The sequence below is a fragment of the Nipponia nippon genome, unplaced genomic scaffold (genome assembly GCF_047370975.1).
Source record: "Nipponia nippon isolate SJK-2023a ecotype South Korea unplaced genomic scaffold, ASM4737097v1 scaffold_4, whole genome shotgun sequence".
Taxonomy (NCBI): Eukaryota; Metazoa; Chordata; class Aves; order Pelecaniformes; family Threskiornithidae; genus Nipponia; species Nipponia nippon.
In genome coordinates, this window is record NW_028262358.1 from 61,929,196 (window position 1) to 61,953,729 (window position 24,534).

A 24,534-nucleotide genomic window follows, 5' to 3' on the forward strand; every position below is an offset into this window, starting at 1 on the left:
ATGACTGACACCTGAACAGTCAGTCCCTCATTTGCTTTCTTGTGGCACAGCTCAGTCCCCATGTGGGTACCAGCTGATGTCCGAGGTATCATTTGGGACTGTTGAAGCTTCTCCTTTGACATGCCATAGAGGAAACAATTCCATCTCAGCAACATGGGGGCACATAAGTCCTTCTGATCTCTGGAAACTCAGCTGTTCTACTGAAGACTCTTCTTAATTGATACTGTTTTCCAATTAGTCCCTTCGGCACTAGCAGTCCTTCAAGTTACAGGTCCCACAGGTAAGAAGAGTCCCAGATATCCAGTGGTCCTACAGAAATACCACGCAAATACCCAGCTGTTCAAGCCAAGTAATTCTACATCCTGCTTCAAGTTGCAACTTTAACAGTCTTTGGAGAGAATCTCTCTCAGAGTTATTGTGCCTTTTAACTAACACTGGGTTTATAGCTGTAGTTTCTCAACATTGTACGTTTCTAGCACTATTCATCCAGAGATGAGGGTGTTACAAAGTATGTGTCATCTGCTTTTTGATAACGGGGGATGAAAGACAGAGATGCTGGGAATATAATCTTTACCAGAGCCTGTTCAGTTAGTGAAATGAAGAGAATCAAGAAAACTTAAATCCCCAATATTTTCATCAAAATTCTCCCTTTCAGGGTGGTAGTGATACATGCAAGGATTCAGGATATTTTTTAGCTGGCAGTACTGAAAAGTATCGCAGGATTCTCTGCAATAATTTTCTCCCCTCTGAGAGATTACAGATGCTTCATGGAGCACAGTGAAAATTCCTTAAAATTACCATAAGCCTGATGTACTTGTCTGTTTCTTGTTGAGTGTGTATTAAAAATGATTTGGTATGTAAGTACTAGGGTGAAATAGATGAAGAATCTCTCGGCGGGGTTTGTAATACTGGAAGTTGTGGTGCCTGCGCAGTGACTTGGCCAGGTCACCAGGTTTGGAGGAGGATTGTGAGGTGGGGCATGAGGAGAAGGTGAAAGCAACAAATCTTAGGCATGTGCCTGTGGCACAAGAGACAAGTGCTTATAGTAGAAGGGATTAGTCAGAAGTTTGGGAAGAGAGATTACTTCTGTATACTAGTTGAAACAAGCATGTTCTTTGTGATATCAACAGACATACTTTTTATCCTCTCAACTCCTCAGTTTTCTAGCCTCGTTTCAATGGAGAGGACCTTTCTGCTGATTCTCTGCAGCAAGGTGCTGGTGCTACCAGATCAGCCAGAGTCACAGGGAGACAGGGAGTCTCCTAGTACCTGGCCCTAGGGATTACATGCAGACACTTCCTTTTTTCCATCAAATTTGCAGTCAGTCTCAGTCCCTGTCATCTCTAATGAGCAACACCACTAACTACCAGAGTCAGGGAAAACTGCTGTAACCTGTATATGCCTATCTTGGATCAAGCGCTTGCAGCTAAGGTGTGCATTTGAACCCCTTCTCTGTGCTTCCATGCAAGAGATGTTAAATGTGTTGCACGTTTCGCTTGTTCCAGATAGTGGGTGTTCTTTACTTGCTGCTGGAGTCTACACTGAATATGTGCGTTAGGGAAGAGCATTTGCCCTAAGAGAGATTTTCAGCATAACAAGAAGTAGGGTAATAAAGAAGAAAGGAATGTAGATACAGGTCTCCTGTGGTGGACATAGCAGTGGCTGCAGGGCTACTGGACACAGGATAATATAAAATGTAGATAAGATGATTATTAATTACATTCAACCACATTTATCCTACCACCAAATTGCAGCCACTTCTGACTTTGTAACATTCAGCATCTGTCACCTGATGTCCAGTTCTGCAATATGTTTTGCTGCTGTCCGCTCAGACGTCACCCCTGCAACTAGATGGACTTGTGGATGGTATTCTTTAAAAGCTCTGATTCAGTTCCAGAATTTTAGTGTTGCAGAAATCTTGTAACTTCTGACTGCTATTTATTTAAGCAGAGGTTTCTGAGAGCCCTAGCGTTTTCAGTGTAATCGTCAGTTAAAGGTTTGAGCTGTCCCTTAGAACTGGATTGTTCATCTTCATCTTCGCTACCCTCCTCTGAATTCCACCAAAATGTTAAAACCCTCAACATTTTAAGAGAATACCTGAATCTCAAATGTTTCTTTGGTTGTTTTTTTGAACCATTTTCCCTGCAGATTTCTGTTGTCCCTCTTCAGGAAATGGAACAGTAAAAAGAGCCATTGCTGTATGATAAAGGGCAAGTAAATCCTCACAGCTTTGCAGGAGATTGTGCATACATGTAAAGTCAAAACCAAAGCTGAAGTAATTTCAGAATATGCTGCATTTCTACAAAAAATATTTAAAACCTCAAAGTTGTGCTCTTGTAATAGCAACAGTTGTGAAAAGACCCTTCCCTGGTCATATCCCATGTAATGATTGAAGGGCATAGCCCTGTAGTTTATAGTTCTGAGACCGGGCTGTCTTGTCCCCTTTGAACCCAGTATTTATTTGGGCTCTGAACCATTCTAACTACAAGAGGCCTTGCACTGGTGCACAGACCTGCCCTGACAGGCTTCCCTGCAGTATCGAGGTTGTAAAGGTGTAAAGGTTTCCTGCTGTTGAGTCAATTTATGCAGTTCCCATGAGCATATTAGACTGGACCCTGAGTTACATCTATTCTAGTAACAAACACAGGGTTAGCAGTGATGCTCAACAGCATCCTACAGTTGTTCGTGCTGCCCTCTGGTTAGCTGCTCCTCCGGCACTGCTCTGGCCTGGGCCAGCCTGTGATCTCCCAGGCTCTGCCTGGGCACGGGTGCCAGGGATGGGGCAGGAGCTGCTCCCCCGGGGATTTCAGTACAGCCGTCCTTGCTGCAAAAGAGCTTAGCTTGGATTGACATAAGAAGGGTCCTTGGCCTCTTTCATTTAGTAGCTTAGATATAGCGCCAAGGTTTAGTTTTATATTTCAGAGATTTTAAAGCATCGCTGTGCATTTGCAATAAAAACAGTATGTCCCAATAACGCATTCTGACACTTCTGGTTTTGGAAGGAGGAAAGGGGAGGTTAGTAAGTCCGGCGTTCTCCTGCTTTGCCATCTACCTTCCCTAGCAGTAATGTTTTAAACAAGCATAAACCATCCGTGTGCGTTATGCTGCTTGTGAAGTGGAGTGCGTTTAGCTTCCTTTGTGAATACAAATGTACTGCATACTGAAATGAGGCACTCTCAGCCACAGGTCAGTATGTGTGATGGTATTAGATACTTGCTGTAGTGCTGACGGCTTCATTCTCCACAAGCCCCATCCTCTGTCTCGTGTGTGCTTGTGTACATTTCATAGTGGTAAAAAGAAGAAAAATACCTCATCTCTTTGGTTGTTCATATAACTTAGTATGCAGATTTTTATTATCGGCTATTTTTAATTGGCTAACAGTTATTGTCAGTGATGTCACGGTTCCAGAACCGTTCGTAATGTCTGCTTTGGTGGTTTTCTCCCTCTCAACCTGATTTTATAGAAAAAACTACTCAATGAAAGCAAAACTAAATTATTTTTCTTACTGTACAGTTCTTAATAACTGTATACAGAATATGCAAATACCTCTCTTGGTTGGCTGCAGTAGTCCATCTGTTCTGACAGTATCTCATATTAGATTATCCAAGATGTTTGCCAGCATCCAAGTATCTAGCTTTGCTGCAGACCTCTACCAGAAGCAGAAAGAGGCTACGTTTTCATGAGAGCAAGAGAATCTACACAAAGCAAACTAAATAGGCTTCAAGCTGCTGAAAGACTACTTATGTGCCTGGAGAAAAGAAGTAAACAATCTTTTTGTGTGTGCTGCTTTCACTGTAGCCTTTTCAGAGCCCTCTTTTCCTTACCCTAAATGCCTCTTTTGCCTGCCAAGAATAAGGATAATTAAATGTCCTTTAAGTGGTGTTTAAAGCTGCATGATAAGAATACCTATCCTCCTGATCCAGTTCCATATAGTAAATATGAAAAGAGAACAGTCATATCAGGCGTGCTACTTCATCACTCCTGAGACTAGCTTTAAGGCGGAGACTTGAAATAACCAATTTTCCCCTGCAGTGACATATGCAGCATCCTTACAAGCATCTCCAGCAGCATGCCCGCCTCTCGTGTCTGCTATTTATACAGTAATGTAACTGACTTGAAAAGCAACAGCCTTACACAGGCTAATTTTAAAGCAGGGCTCTGGTTTGTGATTTTAGAAGGCAGCTACCAATAAAAATGTAAATTTAAAAGAACCCTAGAGTCCTTTCTACTGAGCCAGTGATAACTATATTTTGAACTAAAACTGTTTTTCCATTGTCTTCAAAGTCTTCTTTTTTTTTATGCCAATACACGATTATTACTTCATTAAAGAAAGTACAGTTATTTTTTATATCCTGACGGTGCTGAGGATGAGACGACCATCAGTACTAGCTGTTTCTTTTTCCGCGCTCCTTGGAGTTTTTCCTTTATGACAAATAGAAAGTAGTCTTATGGAGAAGTGTTATTTAATGGTTTTCTTTGCAGTGGTGGATAATGTCTTTGTATAAATGCTGTTATAGCATATGTATTATTTGTGGTAAAACAGTGTGTGTTTCAATGTGTTAGCCTCCTTTCAGATGAACTGGAAGACTTGGAGAGCTATCCATGTCTCCTGAAATTTTTTTTCTGAAGTGTAAGGCTTTTAAAAAGCAGAGCTGATTATTCACGTTAGTCTCCACATTTCCTTCCCCTTTTCTTTATTGCATGAGGCATTAGCATGGAAACACACTTCACGTTTCTCAGGCTTTTGTCTGTTCCTGCTGCTTTGCCTACTGGAAGTCAAACAGTGCTACTTGGTTTCTGAAATAACTGATTACTATGGAAATTATTACCATGTCATAAACCGAGGATTTCATGTGTCGAATGTGCGGCAGGAACGCAGACGATTCTGTAAGCAGAAGGTTCCTGGTAATAAGGAAAAAGGGAAAAGAAATGCAGAAAACACATGATGCCTGTGCAGAATCCATTGTTGCAGATTCTTTTTTCAGAAGGCGTAACCTTCAAGAGCATGGGGATCAAGCAGCTTGCTGGGGTTTTTTTGTTTTTAAATGAGTAAGAAGATAAATGTGCATTTGTGCTTCAAGGAATAATTCTTTTATTTTGACTCCAGCAGTTGGCACTGGCCAAAGTGATTTCCGAGGGCATTCGATGTATGTCCCAGATCACTGTTCCACGCTAGGGAGACTAGACAGCTATCGCTCCGCTATGCAGCGCTCTGAAACCAAGGACACCAGCTGCCAGACAGAGGAAGTTAAAGTTGTGCCCCCTTCGATGCGAAGAATACGAGCGCAGAAGGGACAAGGCATCGCAGCCCAGATGTCTCAGTTCTCCAGCTCATCTGGAAACATGTCAGTGATGAGTGATTCTGCTGCAGTTATATTTGCGTCTCGCCAAAATAGCGACATAGGTTTTCACAGCTTGCCTCGGGCTGGTGCGAGAGTGTCTCTGCAGTCCCTAGAGCAGACACAGAGCACCTCTAGGCAGACAGAAGACGTCGCTGGCACTTTACCCCACCAGATAAGTAAATTGCAAGTGGATGATAGTGTTGTGCATCTGAGGAATAATCCCACCACAGGGACCCTGTCGAGGCCAAAGTCTCAAGAGGTGAGAAGCTATGATAGCGAGAAGTCCGCAAGCCCAGCATGTGTGGTCTCTCCTCATGCCACCTACTCAACAAGCATCATACCCAACGCAACACTGTCATCCTCCTCAGAAGTTATTGTTATTCACACTGCCCAGAGCGTTGGATCGTTGGATAGTAAAATTACCAGCTCCGCTGCCTACCCAAAGCCAAGAGACAATCCTGTTGCCAGCAGTGCAGTAAGTGGGAAAGAAGATCACCATTCTTCAAGCGGTAACTGGAGCGAGAGCAGCTCCACACGTCACTCACAGACTTCAGATACCATCCCATCTAATACTGTCACGATGCTTTCTCTTGGTGACTCTGCTGTCTGTCTTAGCAGTCCTGGAAATGCAGAGGCTGGGTCTCAGGGCGTGAGCTACAGCTGTGGGAACAATCTTGCTTTACCAAACCCTTCCCAGGACAGCGATGGCAGGAGTGAATCTAGCTATTCAGGGGAGCGAGCACAAGCAGCAGTGAACAGCACAGAGCATTGGCTGTACAAGTCTGCAGAAAACAGTGAGACTCCTTCACGCAAGGTGGTTTGTACCACACCAGGCTGTGCCACTCCTGGTAGCAACCTGAGCAGCAGCAGCCTGGAGAGGACTTCGGTCAGGGACGACTCTACTTCTCTGTATTCTGTGGACCACGATGGTTATTACAGTTCCATGCATATGGACTCCGGACTGAAGTCTGACATGCCATGCGATAGTACTAATGGTTTTGGGAACCCCAGAGACGGCGTGATAAATGTCTTTGAAGGAAAGGAGAAGAAACATCAGGATACCCAGACAGGCCAAGGTGACAAATCCCTTGCAAGAAACATCTCTCTGAAAAAGGCAAAGAAGCCGCCTTTGCCACCATCCAGAACAGACTCACTCAGAAGGATGCCCAAGAAAAAAGCTCAGTCCAATGGACAGGTACTTGATGAAACCCTCATTGCCACCCTCCAGCATTCTCTGCAGTTGAATCTCAAGTGCAAAAACGGCAGCTCCCCTTCCCAGAGCCCCTGCAGTGATTATGAGGATCCCTGGGTGTTGCGCTCCCGGAGCCAAAGCTCAGTCAGTGCAAGCAGCAGCATGATGTCCACCACTGCTCCAAACCTGTACTCCATCTGCACAGTCACTCCCTCGCAGAGCGAAACAAGTAGCATCAAGTCGGAGTACGCTGACCAGTGGGGTTACTACAGCGACTATGCCACGGTGGCAGACGACCAGGTAAAATCCCCAGTGACCCATTCTGCCAGCACATCATCTGCTCTCAGCGATTACAGCATCAGCCACTTCAGTGATGGCTCAAGGGCTTCTGTGCCACAAGTGCCCAGTGGACTGGCCAAACCAAAGAGCACTTCTCCAGAGAAGTCCCACCGAGTCACATCGCCGTCGAGCGGGTACTCCAGCCAGTCCAATACACCCACTGCGCTTACTCCAGTGCCTGTATTTTTAAAATCTGCATCATCAGGAAATGGGAAATCCAAGCTGAAGCCTAAAGTGCCTGAAAGGAAATCGTCTCTTCTGTCTTCAGTCTCCATGTCTTCATCCTCCACTTCTCTTTCTTCAAATACATCTACTGAAGGGAGTGTGAGTGTGAAGAAATTGGAACCCACCCCGAGCTCTCCTCCAGATTCTGGTGCACCTCCTCCACCACCTCCTCTTCCAACGCCTCCTCCACAATGTCCCGAGCTTTCTCCCCCCCCTCCCCCTCCTCCTCCTCCATCAGAAGTCATGGATCTGTCACCATTGCCAGCCTCTCCCACATTCCCCCCTCCTCCGCCAGAAGCTGATGTAAATTCTTCCTTTGCCCAGTCTGTCCCATGGTTTCCACAACAAGCCTCCATCAGTTCGTTCTCCTCCCCTGTTCCTCCTCCTTCTACTTTCCCCTTAGCTGTCCCGCCACCAGCACCACCTCTTGATCCCAAACTAACAAAAGGTGCAACAATATACCCGCAGTATTCTTTTAAGAAACGTACCCAGGAAGATTCTTGCTACAGTCCAGTAAAACAGCCACTCAACAAGCAAGAGGTGTCGAGACCTGTGATGCCCTTAGTAACTACCAAAGCGTTGCAAATGGTGCAGCTGAGGTCTGTGAAAAAAGTGACAGAAGGTGAACCAGCACCTGAATCTGCTTCTGAAACCACCTCTCAGGAAAAGGGTACTGTAAATTCATCATTGCAGTCTTCCCTAAAGCCATCTCTCTCACTAAGACTCAGTAACAGCTTAGGTGAAGAGGAAATGAAAACTCAAGGCACTTCGTTTAAAAACTCAGTTCAGACACTGGCTCGGGGTTCTCCTCTCATTCTCTCTGATAACATACCTGCGCTTGACAGTGATCAAAAGCCCACGAGAGCAGTAGGTCTAAACAAGTCTTTTGAAGCTGATGCACTGGGGACAGCTACTGAAGACACACCTGAGCCTTCAGTGCAGAGTGAAGACCTCCGTTCTTGCGTGTCACTTCAGGGGTCACCAGCATCTCCCGATAAGACTCAGGTCGTATTGCCAAGCAAGAAACCGCCTCCTATTTCAAAGAAACCCAAACTGTTCCTCATTGTACCACCTCCACAGTTAGATCTTACAGTGGAGAAAATAGCTGAAGTGAGTGATACTGTCAGAAGCACATCAAGCCCAACTAAGAGAGACACTGTGCTTGCACACTGCGAGGAGGCGAGAAACTGTCTTACAGATGGACTCAGTTCTAGCGAGATGGACTCTGGCAGCCTGGTTCCTGAGGGAGGAGCTGCCGGATTCACCTTCTCTGAGACAGTGGGAGCTAATGCCTTTGCGGTACAGCCTGCTGCATCACCAGTTCAAGAAGAACCCAGGCAGGAGGAGCAGTCCGCTTTTGATGAAGGAAGCAGTTCAGGGAGCAGCCAAGACAGCGGCAGTAACGCTGACGGGCACCTGTCTCAAGAGAACGAAAGTGGTGAGTCTCTTCTCTGACTCTTCTTCAGATGCAGCAGTAGCTATTTTAAAGAAGCTGGGGGGTGAGAATAGCAGTCCTAGCATTCAGGTGAGCTTCTGTAGAGAAAAGAGCCTCTTGCAACAGTTAAAACCAAAAGCCTGAAGAAAGTTGCAGAGATCAGATTAATACTTTATGAGATTTCTTGTCATTCCTTTCTGACTTAGTGTTATTGCAGACATGGAAAGAAAATGATGCTCTATTTAACTGTGCTAGGATTGAAGCATGCTATGAAAACATGGTTAGCTTTGTTAATTTTGATCTTGCATTTTAGTGGAAACCATACACATTTTCTTTCGGTATTGTTCTCCGCCTGTGTATGTGAGCAAGCATAGGCATTTTGAGCACTGCAGTTTCCTAAGCAAGCGTTCTTCTGAAATCACAATAACGGCGGCGGTGCGCTCACTCAGTCTCTGCTTTGCCTTAGAGGCAGTGAGGGCTGGTGTCAGGATTATATGCCTGTTGGGTTCCCACGACGGACTGACAGTATTGTTCAATCTCTCTGCGTAGTGGAGGTGTTTGAATCGGATACAGCAAATAGTTCGTGCCTGCCAAGCAATAGTTATGGGGAAGAGACGGACGGAGTGGCAACACCAGCGAGACCAAGGACTACTGAGGATCTTTTTGCAGCCATTCACAGGTACTGCAGAAATTGCCCTTCCCATACTGTCAGGTCCGGTAGTTCTTTCAAAAACTGATTGTTTTACTAAAACACCCAATTAGAACAGTCATTGTTTTAACAGAAAGCACACATTTATCAACTTTCTACTAAGGCTATGTATGAAAAAGATAAGGAAAAGAACTTGTGTTTTTTATTGTTTAGCAAATATATTTAATCCATTCTGAACTAAAAGCTACCAGATTAAATCGATGTATATTATATTATAAATATCCTGCCCCTTAAAATATCAAGTTACGTCTCGTATTTATTGTACTGTTCTCAATCTGCCATATTAACTCTACTGTTGCTTTTTCTGTGTATCTTTTTGGTTTCATTCTCGTTCTTCTCCATCTCTTTTTACTCTCTTCGCTGCTTATATGGTGCAGTTTGGGACAGAGGCTCAACGCTAATGCTTCATGGCAAGCGTGGCTGAAACTGGCAAGTAACACAACATGTCAGTCATATGGCAAAACATATGGCAAACGCTGGATTATAGCTTGCCATAATCCAGCCTGAGGTCGGGTGTTTTGTGTCAAACCGGTTCATGAATGAAATGTGCAATACTGGCTCTATTATTAATGACATTATTCATTTCCCTTAAAACCAAAATCATCCTGAATAGGCAACTAGATTTTTGTGCTGCTCACATTAGGTTATCAAAAAAAAAAGAAAAGAAAAGCTAAAAAGCTGAAAACCACAAAATGAAACGTGTGCACCATTTAAACAGTACACACAGAAGACAATTACCACTCTCTGAACTACTGAGCTTCCTTTTAGACTAGAATCGATGTAGTGGTAGTGCCATCTTGTGGCTGTGTCTTTTACTTCAAAATTTAGAGGGGCTATCTCTTTTAACTGCTCGCAGAAGGTGCTTGGCAGCATCCGTATAGGTTTATCTAGGTGTTTAGTTAGTTTGCGCATCTATGCGCGAGTACTGCGTCAGGAGTACTGAGGGATGGGAAAAACCTGTTGTGAGAAGGGAGCTGGGAGACTGCAGCACTTGGGATGCAAATGCTAGTTTTTCATTTTTGAAACGATTCTCTTTCAGATGTTACAAAAATTACATATATATGATACTGACTTTTTATAACTTATGGTTTCCCCTTAGGACTTGGCCTGTAGGAGCTGTTCTAAAAATGGTCTGTTGCATTCACGTTGCATGGCGCTCACTAGGACTGCGACAAATCTGTTTTTAGAATGAAATATTCTGGCCAGTAGCCTTTCTCCATTATGTATGCAGATAGAGAGTGGATCTCTGTGTGTATGCACATACATGTAATTCACGAGTTTATGGGGAAATGGACAATGGAACTGGATGTGACATAGTTAAAACTGCTTGACACATTTGTTATTAAGACCTTGCTTTTGCTGGCTTTAGACTTGAACCACCATCTTCCTTAGCTGTTAATTAATAAAAAACATTTTATTTTTCCCCCCACTATTTCTAAAAGGTATTATTTCAGTGATTGGCACTCTGCAATACGTGCTTTGGAGTAAGACAAGACATTTAGTGGTATGTGCATTAAGGGCAGGAAGAACAATCTTAAGTTTAAGTCACAGTTTTGTTTGAATATATACCCTATCTCTGTCTGAAAAGCCACCAAAACCAAATTTGGTTCTTAATTTTAAGTTTCTGCCATAATTCATACATGCTGAGAAAAGCTGGTTAGATGCTGACAGCAAACTGCCTGCTCTGCACTGCATTCGCAGTCTTACTGAATTACTTCAAACCAGGATAACTAAGTCTTTCCCTGCAGATCTTTGCAATTGAATTTTGCTTTCTGTTTATTTGGAATTTCATTTGGTTTTTGGCAGCAGTACACTCCCAGCATCGCAGTGTTTAAAGATACCCATAGGCAGCCAAAACCCTAATGAAGGGAAATCTTTTCCCTGTAACTGTGCACACACATGTTCGCATACAGACTCGCAGAGCATCCAAGCACCAAATTCACTTGCTGCCTACGGTACTGACACACAGTTAAATCTAGACAAGGTTCTTACGTTTGCCACTACTGAAGTTGTCGTTTTATCCTTATGCTATCTGCTGGTGTCCATTCATCCTCAGGCTGAGTGGATGTTGGTATTACAGTTGTCTTCCAGAAGGGCAGGTGGAGGCAGCAGCAGCAGCTGAGAACGACAGCTGTTACAGCTGCCTGTGAGGGGTATCGTAAGTGATCTGTGCACAGCACAAACTTCACCGCTTAAGAGAGACAGGATCGCTCCGAAGTCTTCGCAGAGTTTACGGCAATGTCTGCTGCTGCCACCTACTCAGCTGATGGATCCTGCTACTTTGTTTTCTCTTTTTTTATCATCAGTAGGCTGCAATGCATAAAGACGTTTGAGCTTGCCTTGGCAAAATCTCAAGGCCTTTAAGAAAGTACAGCTAAAGATCACATTAAGTAGAAACCTGTTTTACACAGGGAACGGTCTGTATTGAACACATGCTTGATAAAAATTAATATGGAATTACGGCATGATAATCTTGTATTTGTAACAAGTCTGCTGACTCATTTTAAACTTTTGCCAAAATAGCATATGTAAAGTTAGCCTTTATACAATCTTTTTGAATTAATTCTAGCTTAGCCTGCAAAGAAGCAAAGCAGCTTTGCTACAGATACCAGGCATGTAATACATTTCTTTCTTTAAGATTTCTAATAATGTGGAAATGGTGCAATAGAAGTCCAGTTTCCACTTATTCCCAGTTCCATGATTGTTTCTTAATTTTGTTTTTATTATCTCTGCACTTTGCATTTAAATTAAAAAACACTCCGCCTTTTCATTTGGAAAGATAACTTCTCTGCCAGGAAGTTGGTCTCTCCTTCATTTAGTCAAAGAGTTGCAATGACAGAGCACCAACAGAACTGAATTTTGTCTGTGCATCTTAATAGAAGCTGGAACACTCAGTTTTCACTATTCATTTAATGTTTGGGTTGGGGAGGGGATTTTTTTTTTTTTTTTTTAAATCATTTAATCCAGAATGGTTACATGTGGCTCACTTTACTCCATCTTAACTTCAGCAGCAGTGCACTGCAATATCCTTTTCTAAAGGCAACTGCACTAAACTACACTTCTGATTCTTCAGAGAGCATCAAATAAAATAGTAAACCAACACAAAACAAAACAAAATAACCCACCATACTCTAGATGACATATTTTTAATCAAATCCCCAAACTAGCAGACAAATAGCATTGAGTATAATCTTTATAATGCATTAGTCTTCGCAGTTGAATACTGACTCCAGAAAACCTGATTCACTTAATTCACTGAAGTGTTTTGGACATCAGTATTGCTGGTTTTAGTAGTTTCATTGTTCCAGATTTGCAGAAAAAGAACAATAAACTTAGCTTATACCTCCAATACCTGCACTAATGCCTCTACAGTTTTGGTGGTGTTCTTACTTATGCTTTAGATTTAGATTACTTCTCCCTTGTCCCTCTCTCTGCTTTAGCTTAATTCATTGTCATCGCTCTAAGCTGAGTTTCATTAGGGGAGGTAAAAAGCTTAATGTTTTGTTTGGTCCTCTTTTTTTGTTGTTTTTCAAACTCAGATCCAAAAGGAAAGTCCTTGGCCGTAAAGACTCTGAAGACGACCGTACCCGCAACCATTCTCCATCGCCCCCCGTAACTCCCACTGGTGCTTCCCCAACCTTAACTACCCTCAAGCAAGCCGGCTCTATTCAGAGAAGCGTTCGCAAGAGCAGCACCAGCAACGACAACTTCAAAGCTCTGCTGCTGAAGAAAGGGAGCCGCTGTGACACCAGTTCCCGCATGTCTGCGGCAGAGATGTTGAAGAACACGGACCCGCGGTTCCACCGGTCAAAGACGGATGCCTCCCCTGACCTTTCCGACAGCCCTGCCAGCTGCTCGCCCAGCAAGAGCAAGCGAGCCCAGGAGGAGTGGGCCAAGAGTGAGGGCCTGATGCCAAGGAGCATGTCCTTCTCTGGCACTAGGTATGGCCGGTCACGAACACCCCCCTCTGCTGCCAGCAGCAAGTACAATGTCCGCAACCGCATCCAGAGCAGCCCCATGACCGTCATTAGTGAAGGAGATGGGGAAGTGGTGGAACAGTCAGAGGGCAGGGCCCGAAGGACTTTGGAAGAGCAGCAAGAGAGGCAGCTTGATACATTTAACAGCGATGAAATGGACATGAATGACTTTCCATATGCTGAGGAGGCAGGCTGCAAGGAGACGTTGGATCCAACCCATCTAGACTTAATGACTCAACCAGGTACTTCAAGGAAGTATCTAAGCCCTTCAGCTGAAGAAAGTTAAAAGGCAGTGACAAAAGGCATTGGATATTAGTCTAGAAAATGACAGAGGACTAGATTCCAGAAGAAAGCCCAGACCAGGACAAGTTTACTTTGCTGAGCATTTATTCCATGAACTGCATGTGTGTGTTTAAATGCGAAAGCAATGATAGTTCTGCATGGTTGGGTTGGGGTGGGGAGGACTTGCTTTGAATGAATGGTCTGCGGCTCACAGAAAGTTAACAGTTGAATTTTTTTGTGTAAAGCCTTAGAAGTCCTCTTGTGGGGGGGGAGTTTTCTCAGAGCCTGTAGGGGTGTGAAGTTTTTCTTTTTCTTGAGACTGCAATTGTGCAAGCAAAATTTAGGAATAAGCCTAAAAACGAGGAATGGGAAGGCTTCTGTGGTACAAGCTGGACGTTTGCTTCAAAAGCATTGTATTGGTGCAGCGTAGTGCATTCGTTAAGCAGAAGGAGGCACCATGAGGCACGTTCACCTATGAGAAGGTAGTAGGGTTTGTGCTGGGGTTGCATGGCTTATTATTGGGGTATGCCCCAGTCTAAGATGAAGCGTGTCCTGCTAAAGCAACCAGGTCACCAGGTTATGAATTGGTCCAGGGTACTATTTTTTTTTTTTTTCCTAAGGGAAAAGGAAATACGTAGTTAACGTGGAAAAGGGAGCCGAGTTTTATAACACACTACTAGCTGCTATGCAGCCACACACGTGCGCTTGGTGAAACACTCATTTCCAAGTGAATTGCTTCCTTGACTAGAGTATTCCCTTAGAGAACTGGGACAACTGGATGTGTGCGGAGGATGCGAGCAGACAACAGAAAAGTGGGAGAGGAATTCAGCAGTGTACTGCCAGAGTTTGGAAGGGTTATGTTTCTGAATTAGAAAGCAAAATTTGACTTTGGGAACTTGCACTACAGAGCTGTAGGTGGAGCCTGTCTTTCAAAATCGAAACTTGGGAGTTGTGTTTTGCCGGAAGTCTTTCTTCCATTTGTCAAAACGGGAAGATTATTACTTTTCATCACTTGAAATACAGATACTTGCTAACTTTTGGTTACCAAAGAATAAGTTACAGTTACTTTCCTTTTTGATTTGCCTGCAGTATTTCTCTTCTTTTTTAACCTTAATAATTTAGTGAGGTTCGTTTTTATTGTATATTTTACAGATAATAAAAACATTTAACGGTTTTCCAATTGTAAAGAAGACCATTAATTAAAACTGAAATATTGGCTGGAGTTTTTGGTTCTTAGTAGGAACAAAGCTTTTAATTTTTAAGAAGAATTTTGCATCATTTGATGGCGTGCGCAGTTTTTGTATTGTTTGTAAATATTGAAAGTTGTTGAAATATCTTTTGATCTCCCTACCGTAGAATTTATACATTTTTAGATTGCTTTTAAGAAGAAGAAGCACTCTTTGTAGATTATTTATTTTAGAGAAATATGCTTGTAATCTCTTTCTTCAATCCTTTACTTGTTAGTAATGTAAATTTCAGGGGCCTTTGTTTAACTCTTCCCTTTGCAAGAGGGGAATAGTGATGAAAATGCTGTGACTTTGCTTCAATAAAGAAAAAGGCTGCCAGTTGCCATATTGTCTTTTGAGTTGATTAAAATCTCCTTCAAAAGATGTGTCCCGCAGCATATGGCAACCCACTGAATGCCATAAACCATGCATCCAGCTACTAATCTCCAATTTTCATTGCAAAATTTACTAATTCACTTTAGAGACAACTAAAGCGTACTTACATATCCGTCCCATTTTGGCATCTCAGTGCTGAGACTAAAAAATAGAAATAATCCTAAGCTTTTCCCAGTACCATTTGTGAGCGTTTCTACTACTTCTCTCTTAGTTGCAACCTGTCCCAGAAAACTAAAATTCTTGGAGAACCAGATTATAAGCAGAGTGAGTGAGAAGTGAAATGGAGAAGGTGAATCCAGCTGTGCTCACTGGAACAAGGGGGGGATTAACTGGTGCACAGCAAACTTCTTACTGTTTTTGTCTGCTAAATATATTTAAAGAACCATTGGATTTTTTTAATTAAATGAAAACCTAATTGGATAGATTGTTTCAGATACTATTCATATTGATCTGAACTACATACTGATGCAAAGAGATAGTGCAAAACATTCTGCAGCTGCTAAATGTCTCATGAGTGTTGCCTTGGTGTTCCTCCCAGAGCCGATCGCGTGAAACGTAGAGCGCGGTGTCCTTTTCACAGCAGGTACTGTCCCTTTCAAAGCTACGTGTAAAAGCTAACTAGTCCTCATGCCACCATCCTGACAGGAAAATGCTCAGGTTTTGTTTTATCGTTTACAAATGGGGAAATCATCTAAGTGAAAAATTGCAGCATTGGAGAAAGTTACAGTTCTGGTGTCTGCAACTTCTGCGGTATTGCAGCGTTTTGCACGAAGTGCCCGTAGGAGGGAGCTTGTTTCCCTGGTGCTGGCCAGCTGATGCTGCCAGTCATTTTTATAAGCTATATGGGGAACTCTTTGGAAAGTCCCGGCTTATCTTATCAATGGAGGTAGGTGAGATTCAATTTCAAGGTAGCATGGGCTGAATTTCTTCTCTGGCCACAGGTAGCCTTGATGCTCATCTAAAACCCACATCTGGTGTAACGTGAGTTTGGGTTGAGGCTCAGGTTTTGGCTAGTGTGCAGAAGGCAGTGTTTATGTAGCCCTGCTGATGTTGCTACATGACTACATTTTACACAGTATAAGATGTGGTGAAATACATTAACTGTGCTGAAATATGTTTTAAAGTGCTTACAATGATATTTATTTAGGCAACTGATGTAACTTTCTTCTGGAGATGTCACCATGTCACCTCCCCGCTGCCGTCGTCCTCTGTAGCAGCACATAGAACTGGTTGGTAGCTCAGTTTTCTCAGCAATACAGTCCTTGGCCCAAGCTGCTGCTACAAAACCTTAAGAGCACAACAGCTTTAGGCTGTGTTTTTTTCTGTGCTGGCAGCAACTTTGGTGTGTATGTAATTATGCTAAGCAAAACATGCTTAATTGTCTGTCACACATCTGACTTCAAACTTAGGTTTTTCCATTATAAGCTTCCTCCATAGGGAGGTTTTGCAATTGTGGCTTTATTGGTCAGCAAGCGTAGATTAAGTTTAGCAAACCTCTGCTAAAGACATCCAGAGCAGTACGCGAGGAGGAAAAATACACAAACTTTGGCCACGCTAAAGAGAAAAAGGAGACTGTTGTCATCCTGATGCTTAATGAATCACACTGTTACAGGGCTTGTTCAGAGTTTACAGTTGGCTTACAATTTGTCTCTAAAACAAGAATCATGATTGAAGCTAGATAGGAGATTAATTTCTGGTTTTCCTTTTATTGGGAATGGTTTGCAGCTTCAATCTTTTCCTAAATTTTGCTGTGTATTAACTCATTCTGTGCTTCCTTCATTTATGTTCAAAGTTCCTTCTTACTGCTGTCAGATGTAGGCAGCCCCAGTCCCCCTTAGAATTAGAGTCCTTCAGTTATTACGTTAATGCACTCATAAGGCTCTGTGGCATTTACAAGCCTTCACTGTTTATATGCTGGAGAGAGGAGAATTTATTATCTTAATTTAAACGAAGGATGGTTATGCAAGGAGCAGTAGCTTGGTGAGAGGAGGTTTGGAAGGTTACTGGAAATCAGTTAAAAGAATTGGGAAAGAAGTGGATTTGATAAAGACGGGAGTTTTGAGGAGTCAGGACTGGACGCCGGTTCATGTGTAAGGCTCGGCCTGAAAAAAGGCACAGAATAATGGCAGAAAAGGTGAAGCAGGGAGATTACTGAGAAGAAGAGAAGTACAGTGAATGCATAGGATGACAGTAAGGTATGAGGTGGGCAGGCTAACGCAGATTCTTGAAGGTAAAGAAGCTTCAGCAAGTACGGAAGAGAGAAAAAGGCAAAGGAACAATGGGATAGTCACGGCAAGGGCAAAGGGAAATTTTAGCCTATGTGCTTCTTCACAGTTCAAACGGTATAGAAGGCCAAAGTCAGTCAAACATGAAAAAAAATGTTTTAGAAGAGGAAAAAGAGCAAAATTCTGTGAGCCTAGGGAAGCAGTAATAGGCTGAAGTAAGGAATGCTCTAGACCTCAGGCAACGCTGGGCAGGCGGCTACAGGCTCGAGCACAACTCTTGGAAGGGCTCTGTGCAGAAAAGCCATGCCTGAAATGTGGAAAGAATATGGGATCAGGCAGATTAAAGCCCAGATTGATCCTGCCTAATTTCTACCAACGACTCTGCGTCCAGTGATTCCTATGGACTGGCTACAGTTCTCCAGACACCTGTGTTCGGGTAACTTGCTAAACCTTCAGGCCACTTGTGCATGCAGCACAGGGATAAATGTCTTCATAATATTGCCAGCAAATATATCTTGTCAGGTATTATTCGGATCCCACAACGTTCTGGAAAAGCCATTTGTAGCAGCAGTCACTGCTCCAACAAAGCTGTTGCTATAGTACATTTAAGTGGTTCAAAATGATGCATTGTTTGCTTCTACAAGAGAAGATTAAAAGGATTGACTTCAAAAGTAAAACAAAGTGTTAAAAAAAATGTACAGTGGCAATGAGGAATCATTTTGTCTGTTTTATTTAAAATAATGTCAGTACTCACAAAAGAGAACACAAAGCTGCAAACTACATTAGCTATATAATATACAAAGTACATTATACTAGCTTTCTGAGTTCCCTCCTTATACTTTATTTTCTGAATAACTGTCAGAAGTTAAGACTAGAAAAGTCTTCTGACATAGAATTGATGATTTTCTTGGTTCTAAAGAGGTGTTATCAACTTTAAATCAGAGCGCAGCGTTAAAATCTTGCGGGTATTCAGTACTGGATCATGACTGTGGCCATACTGGTGTGAATTAATAAACACTCAACAGAGTAAAATACAGAGATGTTTGATAAAGAAATGCTGTGTCATATATTGTTCTGAAAGACTGGGTAGAAGCCTTGAGAGTGCTTCCCCAGCAGAATGAATACGTTTTATGTTGCAAATTTGGCTCTTTCCAGTTAGGTTCTTTCACATAATGCACAACCAACCTTTTAAGGGCCAATCAGTTCTTCTCCCAACAATGCTAATGCAAAATGTCATTGATTTTTAGTAGGAAATCGTCTGTTAATAGTGAATCCAAATGTGTGTGTGCATGCGTGGGGGGTATATACAGAAGAGAGAAAGGCCAATCCCAATGTACATGGCTTGCCTCTGTCTGCAGTATACTGCTCTATTTCTGCACCAGCCTTCAGTATAAAACCAGAAATTCTAGCTGCTGAAGGAACAAAAAAAATAAAAAAGTTTCTGCATATTCACTACCTCTTGAAAAGAATAGTAAAAACATAAGTTCTGTGTTTAGGTGGTAGAAACTAATTCGTGGGAAAAAAATATATATAAATTACAAAAACAAAACCAATTAAATAAAAGCTGGTAACAAACAAGAAATACAGGAAACAAAATGCCTATCTGTCATCTGAATAAGAATGCTTCCACAGTGGCAGTATTTAAGAAGTGCTTGACTCCCATGTTCTTCTTGTACGTCTCGGTAGTAAAGTAATGTCTTCTTTAAAAGTCTGACAAATATACATTGTTAGTTCCCGAAGGCAGGAATTTCTGTGTCCATTTTTCTGCAACCCAGTGTGAAAAGAGTGTTAGAAACATAGCTAGTGATTTCATTTGGAAAAGGTAAACTGATTTCTAGGCCGGTTTAAAAGCAGTGAAAGAGCGTTACAGTGCCAAGAGCATTCGGTGCTCAGTGCAGCACCGCCAGCTGAGAAGCTGCCCTAGTGGAGTCTGAAAGCCGGTCCCATCCTTCTCTCCTTAATCGGGCTGTTGTACTGCGCTGCCTGAAAAAGGGTGGTTGTCGTAAAGTACTGTGCCAAGTAGAAGCTGCAGTGTAGTCAAAGGGATGAAAAAAAAGCAAGGCCTAGATTTATATAGTCAGTACAGCAGTTGCAAACTAGGGAGTGATAATGATTTTATTATATTTACCTCTTTATAGAGTCCTAATACAAAGCAAAAGTACATTTCAGAAAGGAGATCCTAAGACAACAAACACGTGCGCACCAGGGAGCGTGCGGCTGGCGGCGGAGGCTGTGCAGTTGCACCGAAGTCAAAGTGTGGCTCTGGGGTAGCTTAGATCCACTTGCAAGCCACGGACACGCCGTGCAGTACCAAACCACTGGCGATCCCACAGGAGAGGGGCTTATTGCATACACAGCACGCTTGATCTTTTAGGGCAAAAGTCTGTAATCCAGGAGGAACCAAACTGAAATTGTACAGAAAGGTCTCTGTGATGTGATATACAGGGAAAAAAGCGTACCTCAATGTAATACTCAAGAGAGTAGCCCTTTATTTATTCCAACATGGAACATTCATAAGACCATTTTTCTCCATTTACCAATGCCGCTTTTTCCAAAACTTGTCAGAAGTGAATACTGGGGTCATGAAAAGCAGTTGCTTGATACGTTATTTCTCTGAGATGAAACAATCACCAGCACTACTTTGTTTCTAGACTCTTAAGCGCAACCCTAGGCAAGCAAGCTTGTGTAAAATAGAAGCTGTTTCTGAAGCGCAGCTCTGAAGCCCAGGACTGACTATGCAACAAATCGGCCATCTCATTTGTGGGATAAGTTTCTTGTATGAGATGACAACCTCTGTAGAGCCAGTCTGGATTTTGGGAACAAAGAAACTGAAAAATTACTTTCTGTGCCACAAACATGGTCTGTCTCAAAGGATCACCAGTGTCTGGGAAATTGCAGCATCATCCTAGAAGAGAAACTTAGTCCATGTTAGAAGTTATCTAAAATGCTTGCTGAGAAAGGAGGGAAAAAAGTACCTTGACAATAAACTGAAATTGTCTTTCTCAAAAGTCATTCCGATTGTTACTCTTGTTTGTCAGACTTTTCCTTCTTTGGATGAGCCACATGTCATGTCATCTATTAATTTACGTAGACTGCCTTAGTCAGCAGTATTCTTTCAACAGGTATTTCTTCATCCTGCTTCAAACATCTTGCTAGCATCAGGACTTCTTTGTGATACTGGTATATCTTCTAAAGGCGTGCCAGGAATATTAAATATGAAGGGACTCTAAGCTTGATTGTCCTTTATGCCCTGGTCTGTAGACCGTAGGCTCCCAAAGTTCATCTGTCTGGGAAAATGCCATCAGTGGCAGCAACTCCTGCTTCTGTGCCAGTCCACACGCGTGCACGACAGCACGGGGGCCTCCAGCCTTGTTGGCTCTTCAGTTATTACCAACAGCTGGAACCTTTTCATTTGCTAGGCTGTGGATTCAGAGGAGTTTCCTGCAGTTACATTTCTCTCACCTCTTCTAACAGGCTTGGCCAACCCTTTGACTCCACTACCTTTCCCCTCTCTTTAATCACGATCCTACATGCCTTCTTGTCACACTCCTCCACCAGAACTCTAGAGACAGACCCTGACCTCCAAGTTCTTGGAGGTCACCATCCCATTTCATGCCCAGCTCTCTCAAACTAGAAGCTCAGCTCTGTCTCCTTAGCCACCCCACCTTGTCTTCACACCCATGGAACGACTGCAAACAGGCAGCAGTGACACCACTTTAGCAATAACAGTATGGACAGGTACTTCCAAGCATGGTGGGAGGGGTCTCTGCCGTCAGTGCCCATCAACAAGTTGTGGTTTGTGCCCAGGCTGGGAGCCTCTCCTGTAGCCTGTTAGCCTACACCTTGCAAGGCTCTTGCTTACAGTCTGTTCTACTGTGCTCTCTTCACCTGCAAATGTTTGGGTTTCCTAAATATCTGTGAAGGGAGGTGGCCCTGGAACAAAAGACAGCCTGTATTAAACATCTTTTTAATGAACAAACTGGTAAGATAAATGGCTGCATATCTTGATTTGCATTTCTCAAGAACTATATGTCCTGAGAGATGCTACCTGGAAAAGCAGAATTCCATCAAATAGGGCCTAATTGGGAACACTGAAAACAACAGAAAATATCTACGTTTTTCCTGGTAGTCTTCAATTGCACTTTTCGGCAGCCTATAACTCTGAGAAGGTACTGGAATCTGGAATTCAGTTTGTTTCCTTCATGTTTGCAAAGCACTCAAGTTTATTCCCACTCCTCCCTACCTCCTGTTGGCAAAATGTTTTTATTGTGATATATGAACAACCAATGTGAGATAGTAAGGGAAGTTTGGCTGGCAAGGAGGATTATAAACACACTCAAGTGACCTGCAGCTGGGGTGTAGAAAAACACATGTATCATACTAATTGTTTAGTCTTCTGTGCTTGACAAGTAGAACATCTGTGTTTAGGTAACATAGGCCTGTGATAGACATAGAGGCATCCCATCGAACGTGCTTGAGATTCCTGCCCCTCTTTGGGAAAGATCAAAGCACAGTAGTAAACTACGCCTGCGCGAATCCCTGAGAAACGGGCGCAAACAGCAGGTTTGGCGATCCTCTAGCATGCACCGAGCTCCGCGGTCCCGGCGTCCCTGCTTGTGTGCCTCTGCCCAGGTGCTGCTTCGGGGATCCGCCGGTTGGTGAGGTAACAAAAATAAATTTAGTCTTTGCATTTCTTCCATGATTTTGTGGTTGTTCCTGCATACTGCCTGTGCTGACTCACACTTTTTGGCATAGTCTGCAGGATCCCGGAACACCCATGCCCTGGCCGGCAAAAAAGCCAGGGACTGGGGAGGCCACGACGGTGACTCTCCATATTCCAGGATGGCCCAGTACTGAGGGCTGGACCCCCATGGCCGCTTTCCTGACTACGTGGGCTCCGCCAGAAGCATGGCCCGAAATAGATGACGAGGTGGTTGTTACCCCCCAGACAATTGAAACAGCTATGTGCGGGTTACCATGGAAAGTGGCGTCGGAGTCTTCTCACCAGTTAGGAGGGAGATCGGGATGGTTGTTAGTTACTGGTCTTAGAGCTCTTGATCGTGAAGTTGTAGCATTACGGAGTAAAATGAGAGAGCTGGAAAGGGAAGTCAGGACTTTACAAGATGCAAAGGTGATTGCACAAGAAGCGATTACTACTCAAGCAGAGCGGTGCCGTTAGCTGCAAGGTACTGTAGAGCAGTTGGTAGCGCATATTGCTAATAAATGAAGGGACAGATATGGAAAAAGTAAGGTTTTGGTTTCCCAAGTTTGTGCTCTCACCACAAAAGCTTCGTGGGATCCCGAGGAATGGGATGGAAATACTTGGAGCGAATCCTCGAACTCCAAGGTTGAGTTTGAGTGGGTCTTAGAAGGCAAGGAGATGGTAGAAGCACGACCCCCCATAAAAATGAAGGGTCAGCAGAAACAAGCGGATGGGGGGGAGCAGGTCATACATACTTACACCCCAAAAGAATTAAGGGAATTTTTAGAGGTCTATCAGCAAAAGAGTGGGGAAGGCATACTAGCATGGATTTTATGAGCTTGGGATAGTGGAGCTGCATCTATCCGTTTATTAATGGGTGAAAAAGATTTATTAAGCCCTATAGCCAGTGATGATCAGATACAATGAGGATACGCTCAGTTGCCAAATAGCAGAGATCCTGATGGGCAAGATAGTATTGCACCTATGCCACATCAGTGCTTGTGTGCAGCAGTTTTAACAGCATATGCTGAACCTGTCGAATTAGTGTTGTGCCTCGGAAATTGGTGTACAATGGAGGAGGGTATTCGTTTCGTGCGGCAGATGGGGATGGTTCACGCATTGATTATGGGATCCAATCCAGACAGGGTAGCAGTAACAAAAACTATCAAAATGCAGCTTTTGAGAGGAGCGCCTGCCTCACTAAAACCCTTGATTATACCAGCAGACACAAATGCTACTGGTAACGTAGGCACCCTAGCAAATACCTCGAGGGAAATTGGGGCTGTAACTTTGGGACTATCTGTGCGGGTGGTGGATAAAGGAAAGCTGGCAAAACTGAAAGAGTTATATCACAGGTGACAAGGAAACAAATATGGAATGATTTTTTACAAGCCGGTGTCCCACAATCAGAAATAAATGGGATCACAACATCAGAAATGTTTCACCGACAGCAAAAGTTAGAGCCTACACAAAAAAGCTGACTGCCCCTGGCCCCGCCACAAGCTCTGCACCCACCCTCCACCCCGCCTGCCACTTCAAGGCAAGGCACTACCTGGCAAATGCCAAAACAGCAGAAATGAAGGTTTGGTAGGTCCCCCAAAATTGCCGCCACTGTAGCCTCTGCCTGTGAGGGGGACCGGTGCCCCTGTGTTCCTTTCACTTTAAAGTGGCGGTCTGGGGGGATTGTACATGTGTTAGCTCTGGTGGATACTGGAGCTGAAGTTACTGTGTTATATAGTAATATTAACAATAAAGAAGCCACATCACAGATCTGTGGGTTAGGGGGAAATCCAACCCCTGCCCTCCAACCTAAGGTTACCTTAATAATAGGAAATGCCACTCCATTTACCACGATGGTGTTAATTGCCACAATTAAAGAATATATTTTGGGCATTGATGTGTTGACAGGATGAACAGTTCAAACTTTAAATGGTCACTTCTGCTTCGAGACTTGGCAAGCAGGATTCGCTATTTGATCTCTAACTGTCTTGCATGGATTCCCGAAGTGGGATCCTGTTGTGCTGCCCGTGCCTGCCAAGGTGGTAACTGTAAAACAGTATTGTATTCCAGGGGGGGAGGAGGAAATTACTCAAACCATCCAGGCACTTCAACAAGTGGGAATCGTTAAGGAAACCATGACTGCTTTTAATAATCCTATTTGGCCTGCTCGAAAACCAGATGGCACTTGGAGAATGACTGTAGATTACAGAATTGAATAAAGTCACACACACCCTCCACTTGCAGTTACAGTACCAGACATGGTTACTCTTATAGAAAAAATTAGGAAAAATTTACAACCCTGGAAGGTGGTCATAGATCTTGCTAATGCTTTCTCTTTGATAGCCGTTGCTTCAGAAAGCCAAAACCAGTTTGCCTTTACCCGGCAAGAAAAGCACTATACTTTCCAAGTATCGCCTCAGGGATACAAACACAGTCCCTCCATTTGCCACCAAATGACAGCAGCTGATGTAGCACTATGGCCAG

The 24,534-nt window shown here is 43.3% G+C and overlaps 1 protein-coding gene across 9 annotated transcripts in view; it reads left to right on the forward strand.

Moving 5' to 3' along the window:
• The window catches only part of NHSL1 (NHS like 1), a 184,107-nt gene extending 168,564 nt beyond the window's left edge, over positions 1–15,543 (forward strand). For 6 of the 9 annotated variants that reach the window (XM_087776214.1, XM_087776215.1, XM_009460716.2 and 3 more), the window contains 3 exons: positions 5,108–8,536; positions 9,083–9,212; positions 12,782–15,543. In XM_087776214.1, the coding sequence (XP_087632340.1) occupies positions 5,108–8,536; positions 9,083–9,212; positions 12,782–13,505 (4,283 nt within the window). In that variant the 3' untranslated portion in view covers positions 13,506–15,543. Of the gene's footprint in view, positions 1–5,107; positions 8,537–9,082; positions 9,213–9,619; positions 9,672–12,781 lie in introns of all 9 variants that reach the window. The other 3 variants (XM_087776216.1, XM_087776218.1, XM_087776221.1) reach the window with 2 other exon arrangements.
• Positions 15,544–24,534: the final 8,991 nt, after the last annotated feature.